At 38.3% G+C, this 13,124-nt stretch overlaps 1 protein-coding gene across 5 annotated transcripts in view; it reads left to right on the top strand.

Annotated features, from left to right (window-relative positions):
* Positions 1-13,124, top strand: part of PARG (poly(ADP-ribose) glycohydrolase) — a 68,149-nt gene that overhangs the window by 28,397 nt on the left and 26,628 nt on the right. For all 5 annotated transcript variants that reach the window (XR_003991419.1, XR_003991420.1, XM_030485985.1 and 2 more), the window contains 2 exons: positions 1,352-1,444; positions 5,199-5,356. Coding sequence is in view for 3 of the 5 variants with exons in the window: in XM_030485985.1 (XP_030341845.1) it covers positions 1,352-1,444; positions 5,199-5,356 (251 nt within the window). In the remaining 2 variants the exon portion in view is untranslated. The remainder of the gene's footprint in view (positions 1-1,351; positions 1,445-5,198; positions 5,357-13,124) is intronic.

Raw genomic sequence — 13,124 nt, 5'->3', positions numbered from 1 at the left:
CTTTCCCTTTCCCTCTCCCTCTTCCTCTCCCTCTCTTTTTTTCCTCTCCCTCTCTTCCTCTTCTCTCTGCCTTTTGCCTTAAACACAGCACACAAATTTAACAGCCAGTTGCATTTGATTCCTGGATCCTTAGATCACTGCACAGGAAGATGGAGAATGTGCTTTTGCCTCCTTGAGCTTACTTCAGCCTGTTCACTGGTCAGGATATGGGACTTTGGAGGCTATGGCATGCTTTTTTGCTGCTTTGCATGTTGCAGAGACACTGCTTTATGTTGCTTTTCTTTTTGCAGCCTCCCATTCATGTGCCTATCCTAGCTTTTCTTAGAAGAGCATCGTCCACTGTAAAGAGTCATTTGTACCTTTTAAAAATAAGGGTATGATATATGAAAGGGGATATGAGTTCATCTAAACCCTGAGTATGTGATCTTGAGCTCATATCTGGCAGTTGCAACTCAAGATAAATTCTGGGCTTTCTCTGAATGCATTCGTTTTCCCTGACATGCTTTGGCAGCCAAACATAGCAGTGGGCCAGACAGTGTCAGGAAGGGAATTGAGAATAGGACAAGAAGGGTTTGATACGACTTGGTCTTGAGTTTAAAAGCTTTGAGAAGCCTTCTGAAACATCAGTGTGCCTGGTTTTTTGAGCATTGTCAATTCTGGTGTCTCCTTCTCAAGAATGTTAGAGCAGGTAGAGAGGGGTTGCTAAAATAGTCATGGGATCAGCTGTCTTACAGGAAGAGTCTGAAAAGATTTCAACTTCAGCATGTGGGACCAGACAGGCTGCGCCCTTTGACATGTGTAATCCAATGGCTATGATTCTTGAGGGAACATGATGAGGATGGACAGCAAAAAGTGCTCAAAAGAGCTTGCATGCTCTTCTTAAAAAGCATTTCATGCTGCTGTGTACCACTGATCTGACCCAGCAGTGTTTCATATGTTCTTAACAGAAGAATGTCACAGGTATTTGTCTTGGACCGTGACCTGAATATGAAAGTTAAGTAAATCATTCCAGTACTTTTATGGATAGGTAGTGATTTTATAAATTGGTTCATTGCTTTGGAGAGTCAAGTGATAACTTGATCAGTGTTCCTTTATAGGGCATTTGGTGAACTTTTTTCTCAACTGCAACTTTGAGAGTTATTTCTGTGTTTCAGTTAGTGGACTATCGCAAGGTAAAATTCAGTGAGGTACTACCATGAAAAGTGCTACAGATTTGCATGAAGCTAATAGGACCTATTTTTTTCTCTCATTTCTTTTGGATGGGACCTGATTTCACAAACTTTTTGTACAATTATTATTCTGAGGTAAAAACCTTCCCCGCCCCCCCCCCCTTTTTTTTTCTTTTTAACAGGTTCTTGAAGATGCAGAGGCTCAACATTTGTTCCAGTCCATTCTTCCTGATATGGTCAAGCTGGCACTCTGTCTCCCTAGTATCTGCACCCAGGTAAGCAAACACAGCTAGCTAAGTGCTCTGTGTGAGACCACTTTTCTGCAAACTGTAACTAATGGCTAAGGTCAAAACATCAGGATCATGTTCTTAATAAAAGCTAGAGTTTTTGTGTTGGATGTAGCTGAGGCCTAGGGAGCAGAACGGACAATGTACATCTATAATGATTTGATAGAATGTAAATATATCTCACTGTTGTATTTTTAGCCTGAACTTCAGTAACACTTTCTATATGTTGGATTTGCTTCTTGCTTTTCTTAAATGAAGTGACCATGCAACCTTTCAGATTTGAAAATCACGCTTAACTGAAATACTTAAATAATCTAAAGCATCTAATTTTTCATTTTAGAGTTTTTTTGATCCTAGAAGATAGTATTTTCATAAAGCCTTCATATCTTATCCTAGTTAGAGCATCACAATACTTGTGCACATACAAACTGTAGGTAGTAGAAGTGATAAAAGTGAATAGGACTGATCAAGTAAGTGAGGATGTATGCTGGGTAACACATTAGCAGGGTAAGTACTTGAGTTTGTAAGCTCTTTTGATACAATGTATTTTAATTGATTTTGTTGGTCAGGAATAGGGAAAATCTCTCCCTACATTGTTATGCTGCAGGGGTCCTGCAATAGATATATAATTTCAAACAGTATGAATATTTGTTTAAAATTCTTTTACTAGTCACTTGATGGGGGAAGTTTTAGAGGAATCTGCGAAGTTTCTGAACAGTCAAGCACAAGACTTGCAAGTTCATGTAGTAATCCCTTTTATAAAGACGATGTACTGTTAGGCAGTATAAATTATGAAAAACGTTGTTGGACTTTTTTTGGTTTGGCATAAAGCTAAATTTGTTCCAATATAACATACTGTCCAAAATATCCTATTTTTGTAGGCATGTAGAACATACTAGAAAACTTCTTAGGCTTTTTTCCCCCTCCAGCTGTGTGACTTCAGACATCACAATAGAGCTTGTTAATTAAATAGCGAGATGATGGAATGAGAATCAGTGAATATGAATGTAGTAGTTATAAGAATGATGGAAAACTTGTTTGCTTTGTGGATTAAACAGGGCTGTGTATTCAACAGTCTAAATTAGTAGCAATTTCTGTATTCACAACTAAAAGGATTAAAATGTAGCTGCTCAGCTCTCCTGGAGCTAGACAAATCATAGAATCATAGAATCATAGAATCGTAAGGGTTGAAAAGGACCTTAAGATCATCTAGTTCCAACCCCCCTGCCATGGGCAGGGACACCTTGCCCTAAACCACGTGGTTCAAGGCTCTGTCCAGCCTGGCCTTGAACACCGCCAGGGATGGAGCATCCACAACCTCCCTGGGCAACCCATTCCAGTGCTTCACCACCCTCACTGTAAAGAACTTCTTCCTTATATCTAGTCTAAACTTCCCCTGTTTAAGTTTGAACCCATTACCCCTTGTCCTACCACTACAGTCCCTAAGGAAGAGTCCCTCCCCAGCATCCTTGTAGACCCCCTTCAGATACTGGAAGGCTGCTATGAGGTCACCACGCAGCCTTCTCTTCTCCAGGCTGAACAGCCCCAACTCTCTCAGCCTGTCTTCATATGGGAGGTGCTCCAGCCCTCTTATCATCCTCGTGGCCCTCCTCTGGACTCGCTCCAACAGCTCCATGTCCTTTTTATGTTGAGGACACCAGAACTGTACACAGTACTCCAAGTGAGGTCTCACGAGAGCAGAGTAGAGGGGCAGGATCACCTCCTTTGACCTGCTGGTCACGCTTCTTTTGATGCAGCCCAGGATACGGTTGGCTTTCTGGGCTGCAAGCGCACACTGCCGGCTCATGTTAAGCTTCTTATCAACCAACACCCCCAAGTCCTTTTCTGCAGGGCTGCTCTGAATCTCTTCTCTGCCCAGCCTGTAGCAGTGCCTGGGATTGCCCCAACCCAGGTGTAGGACCTTACACTTGGCTTGGTTAAACTTCATAAGGTTGGCATCAGCCCACCTCACAAGCGTGTCAAGGTCCCTCTGGATGGCATCCCTTCCCTCCAGCGTATCAACCGAACCACACAGCTCGGTGTCGTTGGCAAACTTGCTGAGGGCGCACTCAATCCCACTGTCCATGTCGCCAACAAAGATGTTGAACAGGACTGGTCCCAACACCGATCCCTGAGGGACACCACTCGTTACAGGTTTCCAACTGGACATCGAGCCATTTACCACAACTCTTTGCGTGTGGCCATCAAGCCAGTTTTTTATCCATCGAGTGGTCCATCTATCAAATTGACGTCTCTCCAATTTAGAGATAAGGATGTCATGCAGGACAGTGTCGAACGCTTTGCACAAGTCCAGGTAGATGACGTCAACTGCTCTGCCCCTGTCCATCAGTTCCGTGGCTCCATCATAGAAGGCCACCAAATTGGTCAGGCAGGATTCCCCTTAGTGAAGCCATGTTGGCTGTCACCAACCACCTCGTTGTTTTTCATGTGCCTGAGCATGTTTTCCAGGAGAAACTGTTCCAAGATTTTGCCAGGCACAGAGGTGAGACTGACTGGTCTGTAGTTTCCCGGGTCTTCCACCTTCCCCTTCTTGAAAATGGGGGTTATATTACCCTTCTTCCAGTCATCCGGAATTTCACCTGACTGCCAGGATTTTTCGAATATGATGGACAGTGGCTTAGCAACTTCATTCGCGAGCTCCTTCAGGACCCGTGGATGGATTTCATCAGGTCCCATGGACTTGTGCACGTTCAGGTTCTTAAGATGGTCTCGAACCTGATCCTCTCCTACAGCGGGCCTAAGGTCTTCGTTCTCACAGTCCCTGCATTTGCACAGTCCCTGCAAATGGTGATGGCTGAGAATATTGGAAGAAGTGAAAACTCTGTTCTCTTTCTCCTGTCAAGTGGCTTTATCGTAATTGTTACTGGACTTCTTAGCAGTCAGATTGATATCCCTCCCCCCATCCCCATCCTGTATTATGACATATTTTTAAAAATAAGTAAAATGTCATGGATGTGGTGAGCAAAAATTCCAAATCGAGAGGCTAAAGCCTGGTAAAATGGTAGATGTATAACACTTCAGGGTTTTGTTTTGTTTGTTTGTTTTAGTTCCCCTGACTCCTTTGTTTCTTTTTATATTAAAGAAACCCTGGCTAGAGTCAGAACTCCTAACTGAAGACCAAAGTGAAGCTGAGCTTTTTGTTCATAGTGATTATAAAAATAAAGGATAATCATGCACTTTATGCAGATCTTGTCAGTGTTATTTCTTCAAGTAGAATGGAAAAAAAATTCAAAGCAAGTCATGGAGTGGTGATCTGTGGTGTGACTTCCACATTTCTTTGTAAAGCATAAGGCATGGTTATTGTAGCTGAAAGCATTCCTTCAGGGTTCTTAAATATACAGCTATTGAAATTGGGTTTTTACTTCAGGTTTTAAGATTGTCCAAGATTTACAACATCCCATCTATTTTTCCCCCTCTCCACTCCCCAGGGTTTTGTTTGATAAGTTCCGTTTTCTTGGTCTTTCGTTTCATTATTGATTAGAAATCTGCACTTTGTCAAGCAAGCTTTTCCTGAATTGTCTTGAATAAACTGTTCTTGACTTTAATGGTGCTGCTGATTAAAGGGTTCACCAATGGCCTAAATTACTCTTGCTCTAATTTAACAAATGTAATTTTGTGCTCCTGGTTTTTTCATTTAAAATTGTGTAAGCTAATTATTTTTCTCTCTCCTTCCCTCCTTTCTCTCCTGCCCCTCCCTCCCCCTCACTTCTTTTTTTGGTAGCCAATACCTCTACTGAAACAAAAGATGAATCACTCTATCACAATGTCACAGGAACAGATTGCTAGTTTTCTAGCCAATGCTTTCTTCTGTACTTTTCCACGTCGCAATGCGAAGATGAAGTCTGAATATTCTAGTTATCCAGACATTAACTTCAACAGGTATGGCACTCTGGAGTAAATGAAGCTGATATCCCGTCAATGAAAATATTATTGTAATTTAGAGGAAAAACTTACTGTTTCTTTCATGTTACTGTCACTAATTTCAGTAGTTTGCTTTCTGTCTTTTTACTTCTAAGTGACAAGAAAACTATACAACTTAGTAAGAAAGGATGTTGTGCACAGGAAAGATATGCTTAGTATTCCAAATTTTTCTGTTTTTCATGCATGCACACATGCAGACATGCTCTTTCACTGGCATAATTAGGCTGATAGAATTCCCTACCTCCTCAAAAGCCATTCATCTGCAAATGGAATATTTCAGTTGTGCTTCTAGTGTTCTATATGTATTTAAATTAAACGTCAGTGTTTCCCCAGCCATGTTTCTGTTGTCTCCTTTGTGTCAGCAGTGATGATCTGCACATTAAGGCAGATCAATAAGACTTCCTTCTTCAGCATCTGTACAATCCCTTATCGTTTTAAGGCAGTTAGAGTTGCGTGTTAAAATAAATTTGTCCTTTTTCCTATGTTAGCCTAAAAAGGTTTCAAGAACACAATAAGAATTTAAAGATACTCTGATTTCTAAACAAACGCTTACTCTTTTTTCCTCAGTGCTAGCTTACAGACAGATTTTATTAGAAATTTTTCTTCACATATTTTATTTTTTGAATATGCTTATTTCAATTTTAAATGGGAGAAGAGGATGGAGACATTTCCTGCTGCAGAAATATTATGGTTCACATGAACTTGGAGATAGAAAATGAGTGTTTGTCTTCTGGGCACGTCCATACAAGTCTGTGTAGATCAACATTAAGTTTGTTAGGCTGGAGCTTGGATCGATTATTGATCTAGAGTTCTTATGCCTCACAGTTAACATACATAGTGTATATGCTCTGAAAACTGAGATGAAATACAAAAATACTGTTACCTGTGATCCAGCACACTCTGGTGTGTGTGTTGTAAGAGCTGTATTAGACTAGAACTTTCCAGAATAAATTGTAAGGCATGTCAGTGTACTAACAATGGTTTTGGTGCTTGCTGCCTTTAAGGGCTGGGACAGGTTTCTCTATACTGTGTATTTCAGAAGAGAGACCAGCGTCACCATCTTGGTGTTTACTCCAGTAGTGCGGTGGGTTACAGAAGAGAAATGTGGGTGGACATTACCATACAATTCAGCATATTTTTCCACCATTAGCTCATAAGAACAAAAGTGAAAAGTACCATCCATGTGTAAAAAATGATTTATGTTCAGAGCAGTGAAAGAGGACAGTAAAGTTCTGGAAAGAGTTCTCTTTGGCTGTACCAGCTACACACTTCTAGCTGAATTTTGTTTTGTATTTCTTTTTTTCAAGGTACTTCAAGGTACCATTTTTTGTTGTAACTTAAGCATATATTATACATTGAGCAGTTAAATTCTTTCCAACTATGGAATAAAATGCTGTTAAATCACTGGAGTAAATTCATATTCTCTTCTGTGAACATTACACAGCAATGTAAAGTCACAGTAATGCAGTGTAGTACTAGTGATTAACTTGGGGCATATTATTTTGAACTACTTTTAAACAAAAAAGCCTTGGCAAATTGCTAGAAAAATAGTTTCCTGCCATACACTTAAATAATGACCAGTATATGCAGGATTTTTTGCCTTGTTCCAGTCAGTCCTCCTTTGTTCTCTGACTTGGCTTTCTAGTGCTATCACTCATAGGAAGTTCCAAAAATGTTATTTAAAAGGAGTAATACAGCAGACAACCTTCAGGCCTTCTCTTGCATTATGGACGACGTAATGCTCAGCTTTTAGTCACATAGGGTAGGAAGCCACTTTTACCCATGTAAGTGCAAGAATATTGTTGCCAAACTGGAGAAGCAGAAGGGAAGCTGGTGTCTGCTGGTTCTTGAGAATTAAAAGTGGCTCTTCTTCAGTGTTTGCCAATTTATGTGATTATAATATAATTAGTTTCCTTTTTCAGTCCTTTTTTCACTTAACCATTTGTTGGACCAGAATCATCGCACCACACCCCTCCCACACCTGCCCCTCCTGTATTTTGCATTTGCTAATGAGCACATTAGTGAAGTAGAATACATGGTGTGACAGGCAGTGAATAAGAGGGGCTGTATCAGTGAGAGGGGGACTGGTAGGATATGTTTGACAGAATAACAGACAGTCAGTGCAAGATATTGAGAATTTACTCTTCTTCTAATTTTTTTTTTTTCTTCTTGTTTTCCTTTTCCCTCTGTTAATCATTTTCTGGTGCACCAGTGCTTGGCGCTGTTACTACAGCAGTGATGGCAAGTTGTTTGAATGCTGGTACATGTGCTAATAAGTGCAGCTGACTGGAAGGAAAGCTGTTGTGTGTTAGTATTAATGTAAGTCATCTATGTTTCACCTTTCCTCTCCTGCCTGTTGGTCTTGCCAGATGAGAGGAGGAATAAAGTAAGCATTCCTCATTTGACACTGGAGCACTTAGTTTAATAGTATGTTGTGACATTAACTGTCTATTTTGATTGTTCATCACATTACAGACTGAGAGTCACCTGTGTATAATGAAATACTTGGTAATTTAATTGAATTCTGCCCTTTTGTAGTTGGCAAGGATGGGCCTATTATGATTAAGTCATTAATAATATAATTCATTTCAAATCTACTTAATAAAATGGAATTTGTAGTTTATCTTTGCAAGCTTTAGTATTTGTGAATACTAGTAGATAGAATGGCATCCATTCAGTGGCCAAATATTAGATCATAATAGCATAAAATACTGCTTCTGTTCAAAGTATCAAGCTAAATTTCATGAGTTCAATTCTTTTTAAAAGCACTTTTATGATATATAAGATGGAAATAGGTTGGACAGCTTTATGCAGAAATACCTCATCACAAACGAAAGAAATAATAAAATTTGTGATTTTATTCCTCTTGCTGATGAATTTGCCATGGAAGTTGCACGCTGGTTGAATGTAGGGCATGAATTGCATTGACTTTTCTGAGATCATCTCTACAATTATGATGTTGGTTGCACAGTTTAAAGTAGTTTCTTATGAGGATGCTCGTAATTGATCTTCTTCATGAATAGTTTGTGGTTTAATGTAGCACTTTCATAAAAATATCTTCCTCTTGAAATATATTAAAGATTGAACTATGCTTTCTTGCATTTATTTTTTTACAAGATGCTTGAATGGATAGTGTTCACTGTCACACAAGACTTTATGCTGTGGAGATTTTTCTTCCCCTCCCCCTATTGACCAAGTTACCAGAGCTTTATCTTATTGTCACTTATCAAGTTACAATAACTCCTCTGTTTGCCTTTTTCAATAAACTGCTGTAGTTAAACTGGAGATGCTATGCATCTGTAATAGCTCCCATCGAAACAATTGAGGTTGAAGTCATAATTGAAGCTAGTATGTCTAATGACATAAGCCTGGTGGATCTTTTGGCACCTATATTAGTGGATGTTATGGTCTGAAACCACCAGTATTCCACTAGGACTGAATTTCTTCATCTTCGTCTAACAAACCTTTAAAGCAATTTCAAGTGAATGGAAATGGGGGGGGGTGGAACCACTAGTTAAGATCTATGTCTTTTATGGCATGTATAATGTATGAAAGGAAATGGGCAAACTAGTACATTTATGTGGGAGAATTGAAATCGAATTTACCAGTAATGCAATTGTCTCTTCATAAACTACATCAATTGTGCAACACTAATGAGTATTCTCTGGGGAATAAATTATCTGATGACTTTGAGAGAACTTGGTTTGGACCGAGAGATGCATTGTTCCTCTAAAAAGTGGTTCTAGATATTCTGAGTTTGCAGATGATACGCCTGACTATTAGGATACGCTTGCATCTTGGCGTATCCTAATTAGCCTTGAATGGAGTACTTTATTCTAAATTCTAAATTTAAAATCTAACATTTGTGTGTGGTAAATGATTAAATAGACAACTTTAAAAGGACTCTATTCTTAACAAGTCTGGTATAATTACTTTGCTGTAGTGATTAAACTAGTACTTAATCTGAATATTTTATTGTTAGTTTAGTAAAAATAGTAATTTAGTCCAGAACATAGTTGTGCCGTGCTGTAGGATGTCTTTTGGTTTAGGTTCTCATGGTAAAACTATGAGTTTTTACTCATTTTACACTGCTATTCTTTGGTGTTGAGTACTTGGAGTTAGCATCTTGTCATTTCATCAAAGTTAAGTATCAATCTGATGTATTGTAAGACTCCTAAATCACCAAAAGTTTTTCTTAAACAGAAATAAATACAAGAAACGATACAAGTGTGTCATCAACTATAGCAGCAGAGAAAAGGGCCCTTTTTAATGCCTATAGTAGTCAAGAAAAAGCACACATAGTTAACTGTGGGGACTGTAAGTATAAAATTGTGTATTCACACTTTTGCAAACAGCACACGTGAAATACTGTGGATTTATGAATAGGAATATTCTTTGAAGTATGATCCATATTGCAAATTTTTGCATATTGTTACCACATAGCTTTCTGAGTTTTGTGATAGGTTCTAAATGCAATTATTTAGATCAATTTAGGAGATGTAAAGACATGATTATATCCTTTGGAGAAGAAACATTCAAAGGAAACCCAGCCTGGGGATGGGAAGATAAAGGCTGGGGATGAAAATACTGGTATGCAATTATTTAACTGGGAGTTTAAACCACATGATTGTAATGGTTCCTTCTGCTTGTACAAATTACTGGAGCCAGCTCTTCGAGTAACATCAAGGGATCAATTTAGCTCCTTGGAAATTAAATTTTACAAGTAAGCGACTGTATTTTAATTATACATTAATCAGAACCAATGAATTTCGGAACTGTTTACTTAAGCTGGTTCAACTTTTCCCCAATAAACTATGTGCATGCCAAGGTCACTTTTGTGTAGCTTTTAATGTTATTAAGTCATGTTGATGTTGCGTCATAGGAAATGCAGCCTTTGAAGTACCTTGCAAATTTGCCACTTGTCTCAGCCCTCACAGGACTTAGGAGCAGGTTCTTTAGAGCTCTTGGCTCCAGCTTTGTAAGGTGGAAATGTTGGTTGAAAATAAGACAATATTGAATTTGTCGTTAATGATACTGCAAAAACCAGAATATTCATTGCACTTTTAAAATGCATTTTTCCACCCTAAAATTTTAGGAAAATGCTAATACAAAACAAATGCACACTTTTTTGTAATAATTTTTTAAATAGCATAAACTATTGCCTTGTGACTTTAGTGAATGTTTACTGACAGTTGATGAGAATTTTTTTAAATTGTTTACATTTTTCCAATATCAGTTCTTATTAATACTTTATTTCTCACATATAGGATTTCTCTTCAGAACAATCAAATTGTGTGTCTGAATATTTGCTAGGAAAGAGTTTTCATTTACCCACAATGTCTTTAACAATCTATTTTGTGTTTATGACACTGTTCACGTATGTACTTTCTTATGTTTCAAAATCTCTGACCTTGATTCCTCGATTCCTTGCGTGTATCTCTGTAGATGTTTCTTATTTGATTAACATTGCTGCTACCCTGGCTGGAAAGCCAGAGAGCCAGAAATAAATTTGCAGCCGTGTTTGGTGATGAGCCCTGCAAGCTTTCTTAGCTTCTGCATCTACTAAATTGAAGTTAGCTGCATGGCAATGGGAACATCTTGTACAAAATAAAACAGCTTACATATGCAGTTGCTTGTAATATTTCAATTACTTTGACTGAAAGTGGGCTTGCAGTGCTTTGCATTTGATTTACAGTGCACTTCATTTGGATGAGGTCTTTAATTGGAATTAATGGGCTTTGGCCTTGAGTTATTCTGTCAGGAAATTGATTATGTGGTTTTCACTTACATTTTCATGTGGTGGGGTTTTTTTTTTTAGTAGAATATGTGCCTCAGAGCTTGAAGTAGATTTTTCTTTATCTTATTAATGCTTTCGTCTAGCTTCGTTCTTCAAAATAGAGATATTTGCTTCAGAAATAAAGCTTCTCATCATGTTGCCTAATTGATTATTTCAGAAGTAAGGTTCAAGGTTAAAACATTCATAACTGTGCCATGTTATACCCCCACCTAAGCTTTTGCTGTTCCCTTCACATAGATGACTGGTTACTTTGTGCTCCGCTTAAGAAAGCTTGGCTGCCTGAGGGTATCAGAGGGGAGGTGTTTGTTTTTCTCTTGTGCTTTTCTTCTGTCATTCGCATAGCTTGGTGGAAGTCTTCTGAATCATTGCTGTCCTTGTGATATGATTTTTCTGTGGAAATTTAAAAGAACATACGAAGCAATCAAATTCAACTGAATGAATATCAGTAGCTTTAAAAAACACTATGAGAGTCTAAGGCTAATTTGTGGGGATTTTTCCATGGTCTGATTGGCCTTTAAAACAGGTTCCTAATGTCGTAAACCACTTTAGCTATTTTGAGTTCCTTGGTCTGGTTATAGGAAAATATGGAAGCAATATACTAGTGTTTTGTATTTTTCAAACATATATAATAAAAAGCATGTTTGCAGATAACCATCTTCAGTTTGCCACTAACTCACTAGTAAAGGTAAAGTCTAAACACAGAAAATATGAAGTAAATCCAAGCATGTTCATCTAAGACTTGGACTTCAACCTGCCATAAAGGGCTGTCCTTTTATGAGTGTGTTTGGTTTTGGACAAACATAACGTGTGATGGATTCAGTCCTAAAACATGGGTGCAGGACTAGTGTTTCACACTTTTGGTTTTTGTTTTTAATAAATAATTTTCTCTAAAAAAAAAAAAAAGGGGTATTTTTCTGTATTTAACAGTGGATTTTCAAAGACAAAGTACAATTTGTGTTACGTCATAGTGAAGAAAAGCAAATACTGTCAGGAGGAGGAGGTGATGAGAGCTCTTGGGCTAACTGCTATAAAAGATCTGATGCACGTAGTTACTGGTTGCATATAGATACTGGGTCAAAATACAGATAATTTTGAATGTTGCAATATTCTTCTATCTCCATTGTATGGAGTATCCCTCTACAGCAAAGGATGCCTGTGCCAGAACCCAGAGCTTTTCAGGTTCTGTGCTGCCCTGTGCTTTTTGCCCAGTTATATAGGGCTAGAACAGAAATACAGATATCTTTCCTCATTGGTAATAATAGAAGGTGTTTTGGGAAATTTTATCTGCTGTGAATGAGATTTGTCAGAATCAAATCAGCATTACTCTAGCTTTGACCCCAGAGGAGAAAGAAAAGAGGTAGTTATCACAGCTTTTAGTAAAAGAGAAGCCCATACTGAATACTTCATATGTGAAAAAATAATGGTTGAAATTCCCTACTTGGCAGAGAGACTGCATTTTAATGAACAGTTGTGATGCATTAACTTTGTTTCATCTGCTTTGCCATTGCCTTTTAGCTTGATCTGACTTATTTCAGGCATAGTTTTTCCAATTCTGGACTTCTCCTGCCTGGTGTGCTAGTTATACAGTCATGTATCACCTTTGTGACATGAAGAACTCTCCTGAGAGTTTGCAACATAAGCAAGATTTCAGTTTGATGTAAAGAGGCAAAAAACTAGTAAAAGCATGACTGGGCTAATAGCTAAATTAACCACCAAATGAGACTTCCAGATAAAAGGTCAGAGATAACTTACACATTTAGGCAAGACCTGCACATATGTGCATGCATACACACACATATCAACTCTTTATTTCATGAGCCCCTTATTACTGGTGCAAGCACAACCCCTTGATAGAATTTGCATATTGGGCCATTTAAAATAGACAAAGTCTGGAGTTTGCTGCCTTAAACTCCTGATTTATTATTCAAA

Source organism: Strigops habroptila, chromosome 5 (genome assembly GCF_004027225.2).
Source record: "Strigops habroptila isolate Jane chromosome 5, bStrHab1.2.pri, whole genome shotgun sequence".
Lineage (NCBI taxonomy): Eukaryota > Metazoa > Chordata > Aves > Psittaciformes > Psittacidae > Strigops > Strigops habroptila.
The sequence above is the reverse complement of the archived record's forward strand: the minus strand, read 5'-3'. Positions and strand labels throughout refer to the sequence as shown.